Source organism: Mesoplodon densirostris, chromosome 14 (genome assembly GCF_025265405.1).
Source record: "Mesoplodon densirostris isolate mMesDen1 chromosome 14, mMesDen1 primary haplotype, whole genome shotgun sequence".
NCBI classification, from domain to species: Eukaryota; Metazoa; Chordata; class Mammalia; order Artiodactyla; family Ziphiidae; genus Mesoplodon; species Mesoplodon densirostris.
In genome coordinates, this window is record NC_082674.1 from 19,662,901 (window position 1) to 19,685,406 (window position 22,506).

General features: G+C 48.5%; 1 protein-coding gene across 2 annotated transcripts in view; it reads right to left on the bottom strand.

The window, feature by feature from the left end:
* The window catches only part of ADCY3 (adenylate cyclase 3), an 89,805-nt gene that overhangs the window by 30,345 nt on the left and 36,954 nt on the right, over positions 1–22,506 (bottom strand). For both annotated transcript variants that reach the window (XM_060117768.1, XM_060117767.1), the window contains exon 3: positions 17,423–17,572. In XM_060117768.1, the coding sequence (XP_059973751.1) occupies positions 17,423–17,572 (150 nt within the window). The remainder of the gene's footprint in view (positions 1–17,422; positions 17,573–22,506) is intronic.

Consider the following 22,506-nt stretch of genomic DNA (forward strand, 5'->3'; position numbering starts at 1 on the left):
TATGGACTTTACTCCAGAGCAATCCGATAAAACACAGAGGATCAACTTCAAAAGGGGTAAATGTAATAACCTCTACTTGAGTCCCCAAAACCAACTGCCAGAGAACAGAATGGGGGCGGGACACAGTGTATCAACCCTGGGGGAAGAGTCTGGCCATTTGAGATGCTATTAGATTTTAAATGAATTCACAGCATAAAATGATGCCTACACAACCCCTTGGCCCTTTATAGAAGTTAAGGTCCCAAAAGAGGAGGTGGTGGAGCTTCTGGGTCCTCCCCCCGACAAAGAAACAGATCTCCTGGGCCTTGGTCAGCGAGTGACCCTGTGGTGAGGGAGCCGGAGTCTGGTCACTGGAGGGTGGGTGGGAATCAGCCCAGAGAAGAGGGCGATCTATACCCCCATGGAGAATTAAAGTCTGAGAAACGCTGTTGTGTGGAAAAGGGATGAGCTTGCTCTGAAGGCCCCAGGAGGGAAGACTGCGGGGAACAGACTGCTGCTTCCCGCGGAGGGAGAATTCTCTCAAAGTCAAAACAGTGCAAACAAAGAATGTGCTGCCCCAGAGGTGGCGACCTCCCGTCCCCAGATACCGCGTGAGAAGGCGGCAGGAGGGGGCAGCCGCGGATGGAACCACCAGCAGAGGACAGGGACTCAGGGGCTCGGGGCTGAGACACGGCTCCACACGGAGAAAGAAGGAGGGGGAAGGGCCTCACGCAGCCTCTCCCCAGCCCTCAAGGCTCATCCTAAAAACACACGGCAATGGAAGGCAAGGCCCTGGCCCTCTGGGAAAAGAATCAGACACGGTCCAGAAAGAGACAGGAAGTTTCTAGTAAGCTTCATGGGTAGAGCAGAAAACTGCCCAGACCCTGGGGGAGAAGGACCCAGGCCCGCCCCAGGCAGGTGAGCAGACCGGGTGGGGCAAGGGGTCCTGGTCCCGGGGAGAAGAGACCACAGTGCCCCGGGGGGCAGGATGTTCGGCCTCCTGGGCTGGGGTCTCCTCATCTGTAAACGGTTACATGCCGAGCTGCTCAGGTGAGCCGTGAGCCCGGCCAGGGCACTGTCAGCGTGGTCTCGGACAGGCTCTGGGAAGGGACGGATCAAGCACGCCAGGCCTCGCCTTCCTGCTACCCCAGGACTGAGACAGAGGAGGAGGCCAGCACCTCTCCCAGGGACCCTGAGTTGTCACAGCTGATACTCTGATGAGGCATATTCAGGAGTTAATTACAGCAGGGTGGCCGCCAGGGACGTGGATCAACGGGCTTGGCTGATGAGAAGCTAAGTTTCTACAACATCCTGGTGAAAGGGCCAGAGGGAGGAAGACAGATTTAAGTGGAGAGACCTACAGCGCCCAGGTGGCCGGTACTGTGCCTGGGCGCCTGTGAGTGTGTGTGTCCAGTGTCTGTACAAAATAAGCCGGCTAAGTCTGCCTGTCTATTTAAAGAATGTGTGTGTCCTGCTGGGTACACACACGCACGCACACACACACACACACACACACAAATACATGTCACTACAACAGGCTGTGAGCAGACCCACAGCTGTCTGCAAACGTGTCTGTTCTGGTCCGGATCTGCCCACGTTCTTGGAGTTTCCAGGCCACTTAGAAGCCAAAAGGTCACTGGACCCCCCCAGGTGCCCATCCTGGCCTGAGCACCTGAGCAGAGGAGGCAGCAGGAGGAAGGAATTGCAGGGCAGGACCTGGCCTTTAGCCCAGGGAGGTCAGGGCCCAAGCAGCTCCTCTCTCCCTGATGAGAGGACACAGGACCGCATCACGTGACATCTGGACGCCTCGGTGCTGCTGCTTCCGTGTGAGCAGACAGCCGCCCTGTAGGGTAGGGGCCCACACGTGCTGCCCCATCTAAAAGACATGGTCATGACCTCGGTCACTCAACGTCATCAAAGAACAATCACTGGCCATCTAGGCAAGTCCGCAAGCTACATGCTGTGAAGGTCAAAGGTAAACAGTACTCCCAAGAGCCTGGATGAGCAGAGCAGTCAAGTCACTCGCCGACTGGTTGGCCTCACAGGACAGGAGTGCTTTGATGTCTTCAGGCAAAGGCCATGAGAGTTCAGAGGAGGGAGAGGCTGTGTAACTCAAAGACCCGCATATCTTTAAATAAGACCTTCCACTGCAAAACAGGCTCCACGCCAGCAGCCCAGAGTCTCCCAGGTAGACGGGCTCCAAGACGGAAGCAGGACCACATTCAATCTCAGTGTTGGGAGAACAGCCCCGAAACCACACAGACCCAGGGTCAGCCCAAAACCCTTACCCTGCTAGAGTGGGAGAGGGGATGCTGAGCAAGTGCAGCTGCTGGTCATCTGCCTGGCTCCTGCGCAGTCCCCAGAGATGGGCCACTGTGGGCCAACGTGTCCACTATCTCAGGAGACTGCCCTTTGGGCCCAAAGACAGCCCACACGTGTGGCATCTGGAGCCCTCACCAAGAGAGCCTGGCACAAAGAGGGTGCTCCTTAGAGGTGTGATGAGTTAATGAGCTTGTCAACTAGGAGACGTGGCCCAAGAGGCAAGCCAACACCCTCTAGAACAGCACTTTCTGCAGTCATGGAAATGCCTGTAATCTGTGCTCTCCAATACGGCAGCCACAAACCAGCCACATGCACCTACTGAGCACATGAAACGTGGCCAGTGCAATGGAGGAACTGACTTTTTTGGGTTTTTTTTTTAGTATTTATTTATTTATTTACTTAGCTGCACCAGGTCTTTGTTGCGGCACGTAGGAGCTTTAGCTGCGGCGTGCAGGATCTTTAGTTGCAGCACGCAGGATCTAGTTCCCTGTCCAGGGATCAAACCTGGGATCCCTATATTGGGAGCGTAGAGTCTTAACCACTGGACCACCAGGGAAGTCCTGAGGAACTGACTTTTAATTTAAATTTTTTAACTAATTTTAATTTAAATAGCCACAAATGGCTATGCAGCTCTAGAACACTACCGCAGCAATTAAGTCCAACTCGGAGGGACAGAGAGCAGCTGCCTGGAGCACTGTGTTGAGAAGGATGCCGAGGTCACGTCTGTGATCAGTGGAAAAGACTGCTACTATGTCTGCCATGGAAGCACACATCACCTGCTTCCGTCCTGGACCCGAAGCAGCAGCTCACCTGCAGGCTAAAATCCTTAGAGCCATCATGGACTTCCCACTCTCTCATCTCCCGTCTACCCAGCAGTAAGTCCTGTGGCTCTGCCTTCAAAACATACCCAGAACCCTCTGTCCTCCTCATCACCTCCATCCTGGTCTGGGCCATTATCCTCTCTCACCAAAATTACTGCAATGCTTCGAACTGGTCTCCCTGCTTCCACTGCTATCTCTTCTCCACCATAAGCCAGACTGATCCATTTAAAACCTACAACCCTCCAATGTCTCCCATTTCCCTCAAGGGAAAAGCCAAGGTCCTAACGAGGCCCTGTAGAATCTGGCCCCCATCACCTCTCTGCCTCATCTCCTACCTCTCATCCCCTCACTTCTGCTCCATCTGCACTGACCACCTTGACATCCTATGAACATACCACAGGGCCTTTGCACTTACTGCTCATTTCTCTGATCACTGCATGGCTCACACCCTCACTGCCTTCAGGTCTCTGCTCCAATCTCATCTTATCGGAAAGCCTTCTCTGGCCACACGATATTTAACAGCAACCTCCCTTCACTTCTGGCAGGCTCTATGCTCCTTCCCCTGCTTTGTTTTTCTCCACTGCCTGTCCTACTTCCTAACATAGCATTTGTTTAATGACTGTCTCCCCCACTAGAATCTGTTCTGTTCACAACGGTATCCCCAGTGTCTAGAAGCGTGCCTCAAATATTTGTGGGATGAATCCTCTCTTTTAGACAGTCTGACAATCCTATTCTGTTCCCATTTCACAAAGAAATGGGGGCTCAAAGGGCATAAGTAATTGGCTCAAGGGCAAGTAAGGGCAAGTAAAGGCCTGGCTCGGATGTGAATGCAAGCTTCACTCTGCACCCTGTGTTGTCAGACATTTCCATTTCTCAAGGCAGTCAGAAATACAAGTTTTTATATAGAGTGTCCAAATTTTTAAGTATTAGAAATTTTTGAAGCTCTGGGCAGGTCAAACAAAACAGAAACTGACAGGCCACATGTAGTCTGGGGACTACTCACCTAATTCTCCTCAACAGTAGATCTGCCAAATAGAGGCCCTCACTGGGAGGGAGGGCCAACTCCCCTTCTGGGTTTTGTTGTGATGGTTAAATGAGATAATTCAGTAAAAACTCAGCTCAAGACTGGGCAGAAGTAATTGTTAAAAAAAACAAAACAAAAAACCCGACTCCTATTACTAAACAAAACTTCATCTTTACAGCCAGATAAAGGTGGGGACGCACCACAACCCGGACCAGACTGGACCCCGACCGTAGACTCTACAACTGTGTGGAGAGAAGAACACTGCTGGAGGACGGCTCTGGGCCCAGGACCCTCCAGAGCCCGGCAGGGAGCCAGCGCGGAGGCCACAGCCCAGACACGGGGCCATGCATTAGCAACACCACCAGCGCCCAGTCCCCCTGACCCAGCAAATGTTCCCCCACCGGCGGGGGCCTCCACGGCCTTAGAACAGCTTGTCCTCTGTGCGCTCATCATGTGCACCACCTAACATGGGCTTGTTGTGCTAAATCCTGGAATGTCAGAATGAGGAACATTCTGTGAAATCCAAGAGGTGAGAGCTGGAACCGACGTAAGCACTAATGCCTGCCTCATACCATGGGAAATTCACCTTCTGGCTTTTCTCAAACCAAGAGGCCTTCAAGGCTAAACTAAAAACTAAAAAATACTCGTGAGTGGTTCTGTGAAGCAGTTAAGACAGCAAGCATTTTGGAGGCTGCTGTCAGGGGGTTTTCTCCATGGTTCCCGTCAAGTAAACAATGGGCTTGTCCTGCCTCCATCAGCTGCAACGGCGTGCGGTGACACAGGAGGCAGGTCCCCAGCCCCACTGTTGACAGGACAACAGCTGGCGCTTTGAGGGCTGACACTAGAAACCCACCCCCAGGCTAGGAGGCAGTCACTCCCCCTCAGCTCTCTGTCTCTCTCTGTCACTCTGACTCCCCTCTCCCCACCAGCTGAGGCTGAGGTCACTCTACACCTTATCCTCACAGCTAAAGGTCTTGAAGGGAACAGTGAGGCAGGCTTGGCCGGAGGTCATAGACCTTCAGAAAGACCAGAAACTGAGCTTTTCAAATGGCAGCAGTCCCAGTCCCAAGCTTCTCTTACCGGAGGAGTCTGAGTCTCGCGATAACGGGGTGACCTGCTCAAGGGCAGAAGGTCACCCACCCAGGGAAACACTCCTGCACGAAGAAGAAACACCACCCCTAGTCAAAGGTGCTCCGGGCTTTGGGCCGGGGTAGCAGGAGAGGCAGCAGCGACTGCCCTGTCCGCGTCCCCCCAGAGGTGAGGGCCCCCAGCACTCACCCACACCGAGTTCCCCAGGGCACCATGGAAGAAGGTGATCTGACCCCTGGCCCTAGGTGGGTACGGGGGGCGGTGGATGGTTTTCTGGCCTAGAACCCCGCACAGGCAGCCTCGGGCTCTCCCCCAGACGCCCGGCCGCAGCTTCCTCCCCCAGGAGGGTGGGGACCAAGGGCAGCTCTCCTCCCCAGGTGAGGACCAGGTTGGTTTCCTAACTGAACATGATCCGAAGGAAGTGCAAGCCTGCGTGTCTCCGTCATCCCCCACATCCTCCCCCACATCCTCCTCCACATCCTCCCCCACGTCCTCCTCCACCCACCTCCCACTCCCTGGGAAGTAATTCCGAGTATGTGCTGCAGAAAGGCTCAGAAGTCTAGAGTTTGTACCTGGCGATGGGCGTGTACTGGGTGGATTTCCTGGGTGCCTGCAGTTGTCAGATGGCAGTCGGGCCGCTTAGCAACCCCCAAGGTCCCCAACTAAACCCTCGAGTTATGGTCACATGGGAATAAAGAAAAACAACTCCACCTCCCTCCTCTGGGCCTCCTGCTCGACCCTAACAGGCCCGTGGAGCTGAGGAGAAGCTGGAGACAGGCCTGAAGTCCACCCGGACCACCCTGTGGTCAATGCCACTGGACGGCCTAAAGTGCCAGGTACGCGCTCGGCAATGCAAGGGGAGCCCTCACCTGCCAGGGCCACACTCACAGAGCCTCAACTCCACGAGGTCCCATCCCTCTCCGCAGAGGAGACAAGCTGAGCACCTGCCAGGGACGAGGCCGGCGGCCCACCCACCGGGCGTCACCTGCCGTCAGCAGGAGGCTGCTCATCTTAGCAAAGGACAGCCCAACCTCCCAGGTGACAGCAGCCAAGAGGACAGAACCAGAGGCTCGGGGTGGGCTCCTGACGCCGGAGAGGAGAGTTATGGCTGGAGGCCACACACCGCGCCTCCTGCCAAAGCAGTTTAGAAGACAAGATAAACACTCGCGGGCAAAAGAAAAAGTGAGACACGGACCCTGAGAACTAAATTCTGAAAGGAGGTCTCCCCCGCAAATTGGGAACTTTTAAAAAAGGCATTTAAACAAATGTGAGTACATAGGTGGCCAAACCAGCTTCTGTTTCCTCTCCTACTAGGACTTTCTGCAGCCTTTTCCAAAGCGTGTTCACGTCTATTATCTCATTTTTATTCTCACGAGGGGCTTTCGCAGGAGGAAAGGGAAATGGGAGTGTGCAGCCTGTCCAGTGGCCTGCACTCAGCTCCAGAGACACATCAGCTGACATTCCTGGGATGTAAAATCAGCCCAGAGCCCACACCACTCGCCATGTCAGCCCCAACGCCTGGGGAGGGAGCAAGCTCTGTCCCGACTGGAACCATGGACAAGGGTGCGCCGGCACCAGCCGGCTCCCATCCTGCCTCGTGGCTCCTCCTTGGCCAGCGTCCCCTGGGCTGGGGCCGTTGCCATGTACTAAATTGTACAATATGGTTAATTTTATGTTATACGTTGTTCACCTCAACAAAAAGGAAAAAAAATCCAGTAAAACTGAAAGCCTTTTCTCACCGAGAACCCAATTTAAAACACTATTTTTTAAAAATTATTTTTAAATGTAACCCCTGGATTATGGGAGGTTTTATTCTACTTCTCTGTATCTTCAAAATGTATCCAACAACAATAATATGATGGTAGACAGTTCACTGCCTACACTTTAGCACTGTGCTAAAAAACCCTTTACACTGAGCTTCCATAATAACCATACGAGACGGGCATAAGACTTGAATATCTGGTTCTGAACTGCTACATCTGAGAATAAGATGTTACTTTTATAATCAGGGTTAACACTCTTTCAAACATGGAAGAAGGAAAAAAGACTTGAAGGAATATGCCTCTATCAGTATTTTTTCTTTATACTTGTCTATTTTGATCAAATATCATACAACGAATACTGAAAAAGAAAAGAAACTCTTCCAAACATGTGTTTACCTGGCTGTGGCTTGAGCCAAATAAGGAAACAGCAGGCAACAGCTCACAGGATGTTACCACTGCCTTGGGGCCTGTTCCCTTCCCTGCAGCTGGGGTTTTCAAATAGGCATCCCTGGGGGGAGCTGCAGGGTTCCAAAAGCAAAGAAGTCTTTTCTAGATAAACAAGGAAAACTTAAGTGCCTAAGTCCACTCTCATTCATTCCTGGGAAGACTGTAAATTGTTTGAACCTCTATGAGACAATTTGGTAATATTTATCAGCATTAAAAATGCACGTGCCTGGTTCCTCAAAAAGTTAAATACAGAACCACCATATGACCCAGCAATTCCACTTGGGTTTATACCCCAAAGACTTGGAAAGGTGGGACTCAAACAGATACTTGTACACCAATAGTGCATGGCAGCATCATTCACAAGAGCTGAAAGGTGGAGCCCATCAACAAATGAATGGATAAATAAAACATGTTACATACATACAGCGGCATATTATTCAACCTTAAAAAGGAATGAAATTCTGATACATACTACAACATGGATGAACCCTGAAGACATTATTCTAAGTGAAATAAACCAGTCACAAAAGGACATATATTGTAGGATTCTACTTATATGAGGTACCTAGGACAGTCAAATTCATAAAGACAAAGTAGAATAGTGGTTGTCAGGGGCTGGGGGAGAGGAGGATGAGGAGTTAATATTTAATGGGTATAGAATTTCTGTTTGGGATGATGAAAAGGCTCTGAAAACGAACAGTGGTGATGGCGGCACAATGTTGTGAATATACTTAATGTCACTGAACTCATACACTTCAAAATGGTTAAAATGGTAAATTTTATCTTCTGTATATTTTACCACAGTAAATATGCATATATATATGTATATACACACATATACGTATACACATACACACACATATATACACATATACATATATATATATATAATTTTTAAAATGCACATGCCCTTTGATCCAGCAATTCCACTTCTCGGTTTTGAGTTTTCAGATATATTTGTACACGTATAATATGGTGTCCCTATAAAGATGTCTATTACAGCAATGTTTGCAGTAGCAAAAAATTGGAAATAACCTAAATGTCTATCTACAGGAGCCCTTTTAAATAAATGATGTTACCTCTATACAATGGAATACAGCACCGTCACAAAAGGCATGAAGCAATTGCAATATGGACTTAGAACCCTCTCTAAGGGATGAGGTGAATAGATGGAGTGCAGAAGAGTGAACATACTACCATTTGTGTGTGAAAAGTCTGTACAGGCACACCTCAGAGATACTGCGGGTCCAGTTCCAGAACACTGCAATAAACCTAACATCAAGATCAAGCGAATACTGCAATAAAGTGAATACGTGAATTTTTTTGGTTTCCCAGTACATATAAAAGTTATGTTCGCACTATACTGTAGTCTATTAAGTGTGCAATAGCATATCAAAAAAAAAAAACAGGGCTTCCCTGGTGGCGCAGTGGTTGAGAGTCCGCCTGCCGTTGCAGGGGACGCGGGTTCGTGCCCCGGTCCGGGAAGATCCCACATGCCGCGGAGCGGCTGGGCCCGTAAGCCATGGCCGCTAAGCCTGAGCATCTGGAGCCTGTGCTCCGCAACGGGAGAGGCCACAACAGTGAGAGGCCCGCGTACCGAAAAAACAAACAAAAAACAATGTATGTATCTTAATTTTAAAAAAGACTTCATTGCTAAAAATCGTTAACTATCACCTAATCCTTCAGCGAGCTGTGATCTTTTTGCTGGCAGAGGGTCTTGCCTTGATGTTGATGCTGCTGGCTGATCAGTGGTAGCTGCTGAAGGTGGCGGTAGCTGTGGCTATGTCTTAGAATTAGACGGCAATGAAGTCTGCGGCGTCAACGGACACTTCCTTTCACGAATGGTTTCTCTGTAGCATGTAATGCTGTTTGATGACATTTTACCAACAGTAAAACTTCTTTCAGAACTGGAGTCAATCCTCTCTCTCAAACCCTGCCGCTGTTTTATCACTAAATTTAGGTAATATTCTAAATTGTTTGATGTCATTTCAACAATCTTTACAGCATCTTTACCAGTAGAATCTGCCTCAAGAAACCATCCTCTTTGCTCATTCATAAGAAGCAACCCTTCATCCATTAGTTTCATCCGCAATTCAGTCACATCTTCAGCCTTCACTTTTTTTTAAATAAATTGATTTATTTTATTTATTTATTTTTGGCTGCACTGGGTCTTCGTTGCTGCGCACGTGCTTTCTCTAGAGCAGCGAGCGGGGGCTGCTCTTTGTTGCGGTGTGTGGTCTTCTCAATGCGGTGGCTTCTTTTGTTGCGGAGCATGGGCTCTAGGCGTGTGGGCTTCAGTAGTTGTGGCACACGGGCTCAGTAGTTGTGGCTCGCGGGCTCCAGAGCACAGGCTCAGTAGTTGTGGTGCAGGGGCTTAGTTGCTCCGCGGCATGTGGGATTTTCCCAGACCAGGGCTCGAACCTGTGTCCCCTGCATTGGCAGGTGGATTCTTAACCACTGCGCCACCAGGGACGTCCCAGCCTCCACGACTAAATCTAGTTCTCTTGCTATTTCCACCACGTCTGCAGTTACTTCCTCCACTGAAGTCTTGAACCCCTCAGTCATTCACAAAGGTTAGAATCAGCTTCTTCCAATCTCCCGGTAATGTTCATAGTTTGACCTCTTCACATGAATCACGAATGTTCTTAATGGCATCTAGAATAAAGAATTCTTTCCGGAAGGTTCGCAATTTACTTTGCCCAGATCTATCAGAGGAATCACTCTCTATGGCAGCTATAGCCTTACAAAATGTATTTCTTAAATAATGAGACCTGCAAGTTGAAATTACTCCTTGATCCATGGGCTGCAGAATGGATGTTATGTTGGCAGGCATGAAAACAACAGTAATCTCCTTGTCCATCTCCATCAGAGTTCTTGGGTGACCAGGTGCATTGTCATTGAGCAGTAATATCTTGAAGGAATCTTTTTTTCTGAGCATTAGGTCTCAACAGGTCTTAGCATAATTCTTAAGGGCCCTAGGATTTTCAGAATGGTAAATAAGTATTGGTTTCGATTTCAAGTCACAAGCTGCAGTAGCCCCCAATAAGAAAGTCAGCTCATTCTTTGAAGCTTTGGAGCCAGGCATTGACTTCCTCTCTAGCTATGAAAGTCCTAGATGACATCTTCTTCTAATAGAAGGCTGTTTCATCTACATTGAAAACCCACTGTTTAGTGTAGCCACCTTCATTAATGATCTTAGCTACATCTTCTACATAACTTGCTATAGCTTCTACATCAGCACTTGCTGCTTCATCTTGCATTTTCATGTTATGGAGATGGCTTCTTGCTTAGAACTTAGATCTCAGGAACCAACCTCTGCTGGCTTCAGTCTTTTCTTCTGAAGCTTCCTCACCTCTCTCAGCCTTCACAGAACTGAAGAGAGTTAGGGCCTTGCTCTGGATTAGGCTTTGGCTTAAGGGAATGTTGTGGCTGGTTTGTTCGTCTATCCAGACCACTAAAACTTTCTCCATATCAGCAATAAGACTCTTTTGCTTTCTCATCATTCTTGTGTTTACTGAAGTAGCACTTTTAATTTCCTTCAAGAACTTTTCCTTTGCATTTACAATTTGGCTAACTGGTGCAAGAGGCCTAGCTTCTGGCCTATCTTGGCTTTTGACATGCCTTCCTCACTAAAGCTAATCATTTCCAGCTTTTGATTTAAAGTGAGAAATATGTGACTCTTCTTTTCACTTGAACACTTAGAGGTCATTGTAGGGTTATTAATTGGCCTGATTTCAATATTGTTGTATCTCAGAAAATAGGGCTCCCGAGGAGAGGGAGACAGATGGGGGAATGGCCAGTCAGTGGAGCAGTCAGAACACACATATTTATTAAGTTTGCCGTATCATATGGGCGCAGTTCGTGGTCCCCCAAAACAATTACAATTGTAATATCAAAGATCACTGATCACATGTCACCACAACAAATATAATAATAATGAAAAAGTTTGAAATATTGTGAGAATTACCAAAATGTGACCCAGACACATGAAATGAGCAAATGCTGTTGGAAAAAAATGGTGCTGATAGACTTGCTTGATTCAGAGTTGCCACAAACTTTCTTTTCCTTTTCTTTTTTCTTTTTTGGCCACGCCATGGCTTGTGGGATCTTAGTTCCCGAACCAGCAATTGAACCCGGGACCTCGGCAGTGAAAGCACAGAGTCCTAACCACTGGACTGCCAGTGAATAGCCGCCACAAACTTTCAATTTGTTAAAAAAAAAAAATTCAATATCTGCACAGCACAATCAATAAAGTGAAGTGCAATAAAGCAAGGTGTGCCTATATACAACGACTTGGAAATAGAATAGCTCTGAAAGGATACACAACAGAGATGACAGTGGTTGTCTGAGGGATGGGGAAGTGGATGATATACAGAGGGAAACTTACTTTCCATGGTACAATTTTTTTCATACCTTTGTAATTTTATAATACGTACACTTTTAGCTACTCCGAAATAAACTTTAAAATATTTTAAGTAATGTCCAACTCTTGCTTCTTATAGAGGAGTTTATATCAGACCAACCCTTTAGCCAAGAACAACTATAAAAGCCGGATAAAACACAAAAGAACAGCTATCTGAAGGCAATAGGAAACAACCAAGACAGCTAGGACTTCAGGGCACAAGCTCTCTGAGGGAAGAGAGACACATTTAAGTGAGCCCAACACACTCTGCCACTTTCTCCCTTGAGACCAGGGTTGAGAGTCTGAACAGAGGGCAATGGCTAGAGCTTCCGAGGGGCTGGAGAAACAATAACTGGTGGACAAGGATGCCAACGCAGAGTAGAGGGGTGAGATCCTGGACAGAAGAGAACCACAGAAAAGTAAGCCTGACTTTCTCTACAACTACTCCCCTTGAGGCATTTGCCAATCCCTAAGCTGTATGGGGCAAGAGACCGAAAATCCAAGCAGAAAGTGACAGAAAGGAGGCTAAAAATCAAAGGATAGTTTTGGCAGTCTCTTGATGCTGAGGAATTCAGGGTCCCTCAAGAGGAGGACACCCTTTCAATCAAAACCCCTGAAGGGATATTTCCTAAGAGTAGGCACAGAACAGAAACAGACCAGCTCACTGAACCCAGCTTTAAATCTTCTCACCCCCACATGAGATCAATCTGAGCTAACCCTACTATAACCATCTGCTGCAAGAAAAGTAATCCTGTCTGGAGAGACACAACATCATTCAGGGCTGCTATTATTTTCAATACACAATATCCAGTGTTAATTAAAAGTCCAGGATGCCATAAGACAGGACCAGAGGTCAAGAGAGAAAAGCAGACCCATCAGTATTCCAATACCATGGTTGTCAAAGACTTTAAAATAAATATTTAATATGGTTCTAAAAATAGATGATAAAACAGAGAACTTAACCAGAGAACTCAAATCTATTTTTTAAAATCAAATGGAAAATTTTTTTAAATAAAATAAAATAAAATGGAAATTCCAGAACTGAAAAAAGTACAATACTGAAGTGAAAGATTCAAGAGATGAGCTCAACCACTGAGTTGACAAAGCAGAAGAGAGGATTAGTAAATGGAAAGTTAGGTCAGTAAAAATATTCAGTCTGAAGCACAGAAAGAAAAAAAGGAAGATCCAGACGTTTATGGAACATGGAAGAAATGTCTAATAAAGATATCTAGAGTCATAGAAGGGAAGGACAGAATGACGGAGAAACTACAAAAAGATACTGGCTAGAAATGTTCATCAAGCCATCAATGCAAGAAGCTCTTTGAGAACAAAACAGGGTAACTTCAGGGGCTTCCCTGGTGGCGCAGTGGTTGAGAGTCCGCCTGCTGATGCAGGGGACGCGAGTTTGTGCCCCGGTCTGGGAAGATCCCACATGCCACGGAGTGGCTGGGCCCGTGAGCCATGGCCACTGAGCCTGCACGTCTGGAGCCTGTGCTCCGCAACGGGAGAGGCCACAACAGTGAGAGGCCCGCGTACCGCAAAACAACAACAACAACAACAAAAAAAAAAAAACAGAGTAACTTCAAAAGAAAACTCCTAGGCAAAACTAAAACCGGAGACAAAAAAAAAAACAGCAAAAGCAACCAGAGGAAAATAATACGCATTAGTTTAAAAGGAGCAACAGTATTATTGTACAACATGGGGAATATAGCCAATATTTTATAATAACTATAAATGGAGTATAATCTTTAAAAATTGTGAATCACTATATTGTACATCTGTAACTTACATAATATTATACAGCAACTATACTTCAAAAAATAAATAACAAAAGGAGCAAGACTATGCCCTACAGTTGGAAGCCCGAGGATAATAGAAAGACACCTTCAAAGGGCAGAAAGTAAAAATCCAGAAACCTTAAATTCTATATCTGATAAAAAATGACTCAAAATTGAAATAAAAATAAACACACTTAAAGCAATTAGAAATGGAGAGAATTTAGTGCCAACAGACCGACTTGAAAAGCAATATTAAAAGGAATTCCTCAAGAAGATGGAAGCATAGCAATGAAGAAGAAATGGAGTGTAACTGAGAGGGTAAAATTTGGGCAAACGTAGGTAATGAATATTAACTGTAGAAGACTATAATATAACTTTATGAGACTTTTGTGGGGCTTAAAACATATGTTGAATTACATTACATTACAATCGAATTACATAAAATACATTACAATCGAATCACAATGTTGTACATGTGAAACTAACAAAATATTGTAAATCATCTATACCCCAATTTTTAAAAAAGCTGAAATAAATAAATAATAAAATAAAATATATTACAGTGGCCAGAAAGTATTGGGGAGGGGGAATTAAGTGTTGTGAGGTCTTTGCACTGTGACCAAAGAGGCAAAATATACTTTGGGGTAGATGCAAATGAATCCTAATTGACATTTATTTACCTTATTTCATTTTTGAAAGACATCTTGATACATTTTGTAGAATATACATTATTCTTAACTGCATCAAAACCAATCACATGCTAGGTCAAAAATCAAGTTTCAACAAATTTCAAAGGGCTAAAATCACACAGAGCATATTCTTTGACCGCAGTCAAATGAAGCTAAAAATCAATAATAAAAAGATAACTTTTAAACATTCCCCAGATATTTGGAAATTAATGTACTCCTAAATAGTTCATGGATCAAAGGCATCTCAATGGATTTAGAAAATATAAATTTTAGAATTTAGAAAACGGAACTAAATGACAACAGGAATATGACATATCAAAACTTGTGGGATAAAGCTAAAGCACTGTAATGAGGGAAATCTATAGCATACGTACATGTTTTAGAAAAGAAATGCTGGAAATTAGCTATATCAGTTCCATTTCAAGAAGGTAAAAAAGCACACTCAATTAATCCCAAAGAAAGGAAATACAAAGTTAGAAGCATAAATTAATGAATTATAGAAATGCAAAAAGAACCAAAAAGGCGTTTCACTGAAAAGGCTAAAACATTAATAAACCCTAGTAAGACAAATTAAGAAAAAATTTAAAACAGAAGGCACAAATTACCAATATCAGTAATGAAAAAAGGAACACAAATCCCATACACAATGACACATAAAAAGAAAATATAATGAACATTATGTCAAAAATTTGAAAACTTAGATGAAATGGACAAATTCTTGAAAAAACAAAAATTTTCCAAAACTCATGCAAAAAGAAATGTAGAACGTTCTATCTTTAGATGAAACAACCTTCTCATAAAGAAAACGCCAGACCCAATAAGGCTCCACTAGTGAATTCTTGTAAACATTACAGGAATAACCTAAATCTTCCTTAAACTTCTCCAGGGATTAGAAAGAGGGAACATTCCTCCAATTAATAAGTCTGGCATAACCATGATACCCAAACCTGTCAAGGACATGGAAAGAAAGTTAAAATGGCAAGCAGCTCTCATGTCCATAGTCACAAAAGTCCTAAGGAAAATATAGCAAATTGAAACTCACAGGTGGCAGAATTCCAGCCCTCCTGATGGTGATAATGCTTTTCTCACTCTCAAAGCAACGGACACAGATTCTCCCATGTTACCGCCAAATTTATTATCATCTACTATTTACATATAGGGAAACTGAGGCCCAAAGAGGGGAAAGAACTAGCCCAAGGTCACATTCAGGCTAGAGTCCACTTGATGGACATTTACAGCCACCTGCTGTGGCCCAGCAAGGCCTGGGGATGAGGTCTGTGCCCCTCCTCCCCCTGCACCTCCCTTCTGCCTCCCTGGACCCCTTACTCCTGGGCTAGCGTCTGAGCAGGTAACGTACAGGAGCAGCAGCATGGCCTGGGCAGGCTGCCAGTGCCCCCTGGCCGCTCCATGGTGTCCAGGAGGCCCGGAGCACACAGGCGTGGTTCTCTCAGCCAGACCCCAGGTTCCCCGCACTGATCCTGCCCAAAGGGGCATTAGAAAGTGGGCCTTGTGGCCTACGTACCTCAGCCTGACCATCACTGTTTCCAGCTTTACTGGTTACAAAGCACTTCTGTGTTTCCCATCTGACCCTCAGCAAGATGAGTATCAACATCTTTATTTTGGAGTATCAATACCCCCACTTTGCAGATGAGGGAAGTGAGGCTCTATGGGGTGGATAACTTGTCTAAATCATCCACCCAGAGACTAACAGATCCAGGGTGAGACTCAGGGCCTTCCTCACCACACCAGGAGGCCCCCACCAAGCACTACTGAATGTAATTGAAGATGTCCTGGATTATACATTATGAGACAGACAAGATGAACACAGATGGGTATGCTGAAAACTGCACAGACTATATAAAAAAGAACTCCCCAGTCTAGCTCAGTGGTGACACATCATTTTTTTTTAATGTAGAGAACCCAGAGGGCTGCCTCCACATTATGAGAGATCAAATACAAACAAGAACCAAGACAGTATAAAAAGCAGAAATTAAAGAATGCCTTTAAAGGAACTCAATAAAGCCAGTAAAGCTTTACTGAGGATTCTTTACATATGTTCAAGCCACAGCAGCTCCTCAGTAACCACAGGATACAGGGCAGAGGAGAAGGGGACGAACATGACGGGCCCTTTGTCACAACGGAGGTAGGAAGGTTCCCCTTCTAAAGCCTGTCTTCTGAAAGAGATGAGTCCGAGGCCCAGCTCAGGAGCTTCTAGATCTCATTGGTAAACAGAGAGAGAAAGAACCTCCCAGGACAGACAAAGCTAGGACACATCAGCTAAATGACTCAGTGTGTGCCTTCAAATAGCACTGTCTACAGAACATGAGGCCCACCAGTGGGGTCCCCCGAAACTAAGGCCCCACCCACCTGGGTGGCAGGGTCTATGAAAACAGCAATTTCAGTGAACCCACTGGAGCAAACAGCACCACCTGAACACAAAATGACATGGTTCCCAGAGCAGAGAAATCGTATGTTTTCAACCTATTGAGTTTGTTTGTTCAGGGCAAGTCAACCTATGGATAACAGGAAACTGGTGGATGTAATTTCTGAAATCCTTCAAAAAGCATGTGAGATGAACCCAGACCAAAAACTATTTAAAAGACTGAGTCACACGAGAGCGAGGAGTCTCTGCAGTGGATCAGGCTGGAGTAAAGCCAGTAAACAGAGAGGGGACAGCAGGCAGGCACTTCTCTTGATGGAAAAATGTAAACCGTGGGCTCCCCAGGGGTTGGGCTCAGTTTTAGGTCTTCACAAATGACTTAGCAGGAGAAGGCAGTGGGGAGACTGCCCTGAGCCTGTGGGAGGAGGGGTGAGGGGCTGACAGACTTCACACACAAGGGCCCCTGAGGCCAGGGGATGGGTCTCCCACGCCCACCCCACCCCATCGCAGGGAGAGGAGCCCTGAGAACAAAGTAGGTGAGCGATCTGCCCAGGGGTGTGTGGCAGAGGGAGCGGGGAGAGGAATAACACAGAGCGATGCCTCCAGAGAAAAAGAATTCACATGGCGCCCTGGGGTACCCACAGCAACTGGGTTCACGCCCTTCCGACAGGCCCCAAACCCAGGCTCCAGGCCGGCACTGCCCCAAGGCCACCCCCAAAGAGCCTCACCTGCTGCTGGCTCTGCTCCTCCAGGTTCAGCTTCACCTCCAGCGACTGGCGGGCCTCCAGGAAGGCCTTGCGGTGCTTGCGGTCCGCCATGTAGTAGGACATGATGCCCACAACGATGGCGCACAGGTAGAGGAAGACATTGGCCAGAATCTGTATCCAGAGGAGGAAGAGAGGAAAGGACAATGGTCAAGGCATGTCTTCAGGACAAGGATGGAGGAGGTGGGCGGGTGGTGACCAAAATCCAACTGCAAGTTGCCCACTGTCCAGGGAGGTCCCCAGCAAAGCTTCTGACCTCGAGGGGGTATTCAGATCCCTGAAGTAGACCCTGCCCCATCACCATAGATGAGTGAGGGGCCTGCTGTTCTCCCTTCCACCTTTTCATGGTAGGGAAGCTGGCCAATCCTGCCTACCTGTGAAGCCTGAGCAGTCCTTCTGCTACTCATCTATTCACTCACTCACTTGTTCAACCACCACTTACTGCACCCTTTCTTCGTAGGCGCATTCAGGTACTGTGCTGATTAGCTGGGGAGGAAAGTGAACCAAGCCCAGATCTACTGGCCAGGGGTGTATAATCCTAACAGCTGCAGATCATACGGAATGTCACAGGAGACCAGAAGAGGTCCTGGGCTGATTTAGTTGTCACGATGCTACCTAACACATGTGCTGCAGGCTACAGGCTTCTGGGATTCACATGCATCCTCTGAGCCAACCCTACCTGCCAGCAGGTGAGAGGGTGGCCAGTACCAACATCCAGGTCTCATGAAGAACTGAAGCTACAGGAAGGGGATGAGGCAGGTGGGATCTGACGTCTGTCCGGTGAGCTCAGTGCATTGGCACCAAGGGCTTCTTTGGGCATCGAGAACCTGCTCCCCCAGCCCTGGCACCCTGCAGGCTGGCCTAAGTATCCTTGGTCCCCAGCCCGCTCCCACAGGCCGCCAGAGATAACCTTGGCTATGGACCTGACATTCAAACCACACCTGATTTCCTGGCGCTGTCTGCTGCCGGCTCTGATCCTTGACCTGACTGGGCCCCATTTGGGGCTGGACCAGGTTCTAATTCCTCCCACTTCTCCAAGACTACTGGCCATGAAGTTTCTCCAACAAGGCCTGTTTCCACGTCTGGTGCCTCCCACTCCCCTGAGGCTGCCCCACGCTCCCTGCCTTGATTCCCTGAGGTCCTGCCAGAGGTGGACAGACCCCTCCTCCCAAGGGTGTGGTTTCTGGAGCAGAAGTTGGAAGTTGAGAGGCAGGAAGGGAGACAGAAGTTCTTAGTTTCTGATCCTAGGGGAAGAAAAGACTGGCCCAGCAGAACATAATAAATTCTGGGGTAGGTGAAAAATGCAGGGAAGTCAATTTTAGATGTTGAAACAAGATAGTTTAAGAGACAATAAGGCAAGTTAATTCTAACATTAATTTCCTGGGTACTCTTGGTTATGCTGTATCCCTCTGACTGTTTTTGTTTTTTTTTTTGCTTTGTGGTACGCGGGCCTCTCACTGCTGTGGCCTCTCCGGCTGCGGAGCACAGGCTTCAGACACGCAGGCTCAGCGGCCATGGCTCACGGGCCCAGCCGCTCCGCGGCATGTGGGATCTTCCCGGACCGGGGCATGAACCCACGTCCCCTGCATCGGCAGGCGGACTCTCAACCACTGCGCCACCATCACTGGGTGAAGATTTCACGAGCTTCTTAGATGGCTGGTTCTAGCAACTAACAACCAGCTGTGTTCCTGGGCCTGGGCAGCCTGATCGCCTACACCGCCTGCGGGGCAAGTAGGGCATTTCAAAGTCCTGTAGGACGGCTCCTGCACCTTCTCCTGGACCATGACAACCCATTCCCATCGGAGTGGTCAGTATGAGTATGCTCTCAGGCCACTTACTAAACATCTGATGATCGGAAAAGCTGCCAATTTATCATTTATGTTCAGTGAGTCAAAGCAAATCGCACAGATCATTGGGTCTCAAAGCCAGTCTAGCCTGAGGTCTAGGAACCTCCACCTCCTGTGGGGTCTGTGTGGCTTTAGAAACCTGCCCAACTCCAAGTTCATGGTGCAGGAAGCTGGTCAAGGTCAGGCTGCACCCCGTGCATCCTCACCAAGCAGTGGCACTCCACCGAAGCCCATGCAGGGTCCAGATACAGCAGCCACCGGGCCAAGGGTCTCCAGGCTGACAGGGCTTCCTGGAGGGCGAGGGAGGAGCCACACGTCTGGACCCCACACCTGCCAGTGTCAGCAACTGAACCAGGGGCTCCAGACAAGGCAGGCTGACCTGGAGCCTCAGGCCTGTCTCTGCGCTGGCCACAACCAGCCTGGGCTGTCACACGGCTGGGGACAGAGCTCCTCACTCAGGGGTCTTCCTGACCACCTCACGAGGATGCACGAGGCAGGCTCTGTATAATGTACAGTGCTCAGCCTGTACAGTGCTGAGCTGCTGTCGTTACCTACAGGGCATCCACCTAAGAAAACCAAACCTGCAGACAGGCTGTCAGAGAGCAACTCTAGTGGAAAAGTTTCAAACCAAAGATTATAATACAAAAAATAAGAGGATTCAGGGACTCCCCTGGTGGCACAGTGGTTAAGAATCCACCTGCCAATGCAGGGGACACAGGTTTGAGCCCTGGTCCGGGAAGATCCCACATGCCATGGAGCAAATAAGCCCGTGCGCCACAACTACTGAGCCTGCGAGCCACAACTACTGAGCCCACGCACCTAGAGCCCGTGCTCCACGAGAAGCCACCGCAATGAGAAGCCCGCGCACCGCAACGAAGAGTAGCCCCCGCTTGCTGCAACTAGAGAAAGCCCCCACGCAGCAACGAAGACCCAATGCAGACAAAAATAAATAAATAAAAATTAATAAATTAATTTAAAAAGAAAAAAAAAGAGGATTCAGGTTGGGTTCATGCCTGGGGAATGTCTAGGCAGGCCAGCATTCCTTTCATTGAAGTGCACATTTAAACATAAAATCTACTTTTGCACCCACTTGTAGGTACAGATGATCTAGAAAGTAAATTTAAGAGGAGCACTGGACTCCGGTACTGCCCCGCGCTAGCCGGGTGGCTGCCAGGTCAAGTAACCTCCCTGAGCTCACTTCATCATCTATGAGCGAGGGAGGGACTGACTCATCTGGAAGACCCCCCGGTCTTGACACTGGTCCTCATCAGACCTCACTTCTGAGGGCAAAGGTCGGGATTGGAGATGGCCTGGCCCCAAGAGGCCAGGGGAAGGAGAGCAGGTCAGTTCCACGTTGGCCAGAGTGCCACGCTGCCTCCCAGGCCCTGGGCATCCCTGGACCCAGAGGCCTCATCCCCTTCCTGACCTGCACTCTTGGCTGCAGGGATGCGGAGGGAAACGGCCACATCTGGACCATGCGCTGCAGAGTCAGGTGGGTCCTGCAGGTGCCGTCCATGACAGGGAACTCCCTCCCGTCTTCCAGTGAGCACAGCTGTTTCCAGACAATTCTCCCGACAGTCCCAGGCCTTGGGTCTCCTGGAGCTCCCCCAATTCTCTAAATTTGCCTCAGCTGAAGAATGGGTCCTCAGGGCACTGCTGCTCTGGTCCACCCGACCTCTCTCTCCAGTGCTACGAGGCCCAGAAGGAGGGCGGCAACCCCCTGGTGCCAGGCAGGGAGGGGGACGAGAGGCTCAGCCTCCAAGTCCAGGGCACAAATCCACTAAGGCAAGGAGACCTCCAGCCGAGGAAGCAGGGGTTCGCTCTGGGGAGGAGGGTTGGGGACGGAGCAGGAGCTGCACTGCAACACGGTCCCCTGGGGTGATGGGGGCCCAGAGGTGCACAGGTGACCAGCGGGGCGGGGGAGGGTGTGGACAGCAGTCCCCACATGCAGCCAGGGCCGGGAACCCCTGACCCTGGTGACCCTGATGTGCAGCCAGGGCCGGGAGCCCCTGATCCCGGTGACCCTGATGTGCAGCCAGGGCCGGGAGCCCTTGATCCTGGCCTATTTCCTCGTCTGTAACATCCTCTCACATCACAACCTTACGTTCTAGATGTGGTCACACACTTCACCCACCTCATCTCGCTTAATCTTCACAAGGCAGGTGACATTATTCCAATTTTACAGGAGAAGGAATTGAGATTAAGCAAGGGCTCAAAACTAGAGGATAAGGTTTCTTCCTGCACTCACCTCTTATTATTCTCTGATGCAAAACCCCATCCTACAAGCACCCCTCAGCTAACTTACATATTTATAACCCCACCTTTCCCCAGAAAGGCTATTAGATATTTTTTAAAACTAAAATTAAAATTTCCACCAAAACACCAGCCCTAAAGCACTTGTTGTGAGTTGCTTGCATTTTTAATCTGAAACAAAGTAGTACATCTACAGATTTCCACGACGTCCATACACACGGGTGGTCATTAGCTCTAGGCTCAGGAATCCCTAAATTATGCCTGTGTGTCTCACTGAGCAAAAAGGATGTGCTCCTCCCAACACGCTTCGAAAAAATGAGTTGTGCTCCTTCGGCAGTGGGCCCCGAACAGCGCCAGCACCGAGGAATCGACGGCGACCAGGACGCCACCGCGGCGCCCGGGAGCGCAGCGCTGCCGGAGAAGGTCCAGGTCAGGCCACGAGGAGGGTAAGTGGGGCAGCTGTCACCTCTCTACCACATCCGTTAGGATGGCCTCTCGCTACAGTTTAAGAGTTGCAGACCCAGGAAAATCTTTGGCCACCAGGAAAGGCCTGGTGAGAGAATCCTAGAGAGAATCCGAAATGTGTCTCTCACGTGACTATCACAAATGGGCTCCTCCCAGCTGAGCCTTGACCTCTGCAGGCCTGGGATGAATTTTCTGGTTTTCCCACCCCGGTGAGGGGCGAAGGGCTCCCTTGTCAGAACTCGTCTCTTCTCCCTCCAGGACTGCCTTCCCAGCACCCACTGCTGCGCAAATACCCTGCAACCCTCAACGCTCCAGCCACAGCCGGCCCACCTGGCAGCCCCTCTTCCTGCTCAGCCCCCCATCTCCCTTCCTCCCTCTCCACCCCTTCCCCAACCTCCTCACACACGTCTGTCCCCTCTCTAACACACGGGGCACCTGCTAAGGCAGGCACTGCTGTCCTCCTCACCCCTGTGTCCCCAGAGC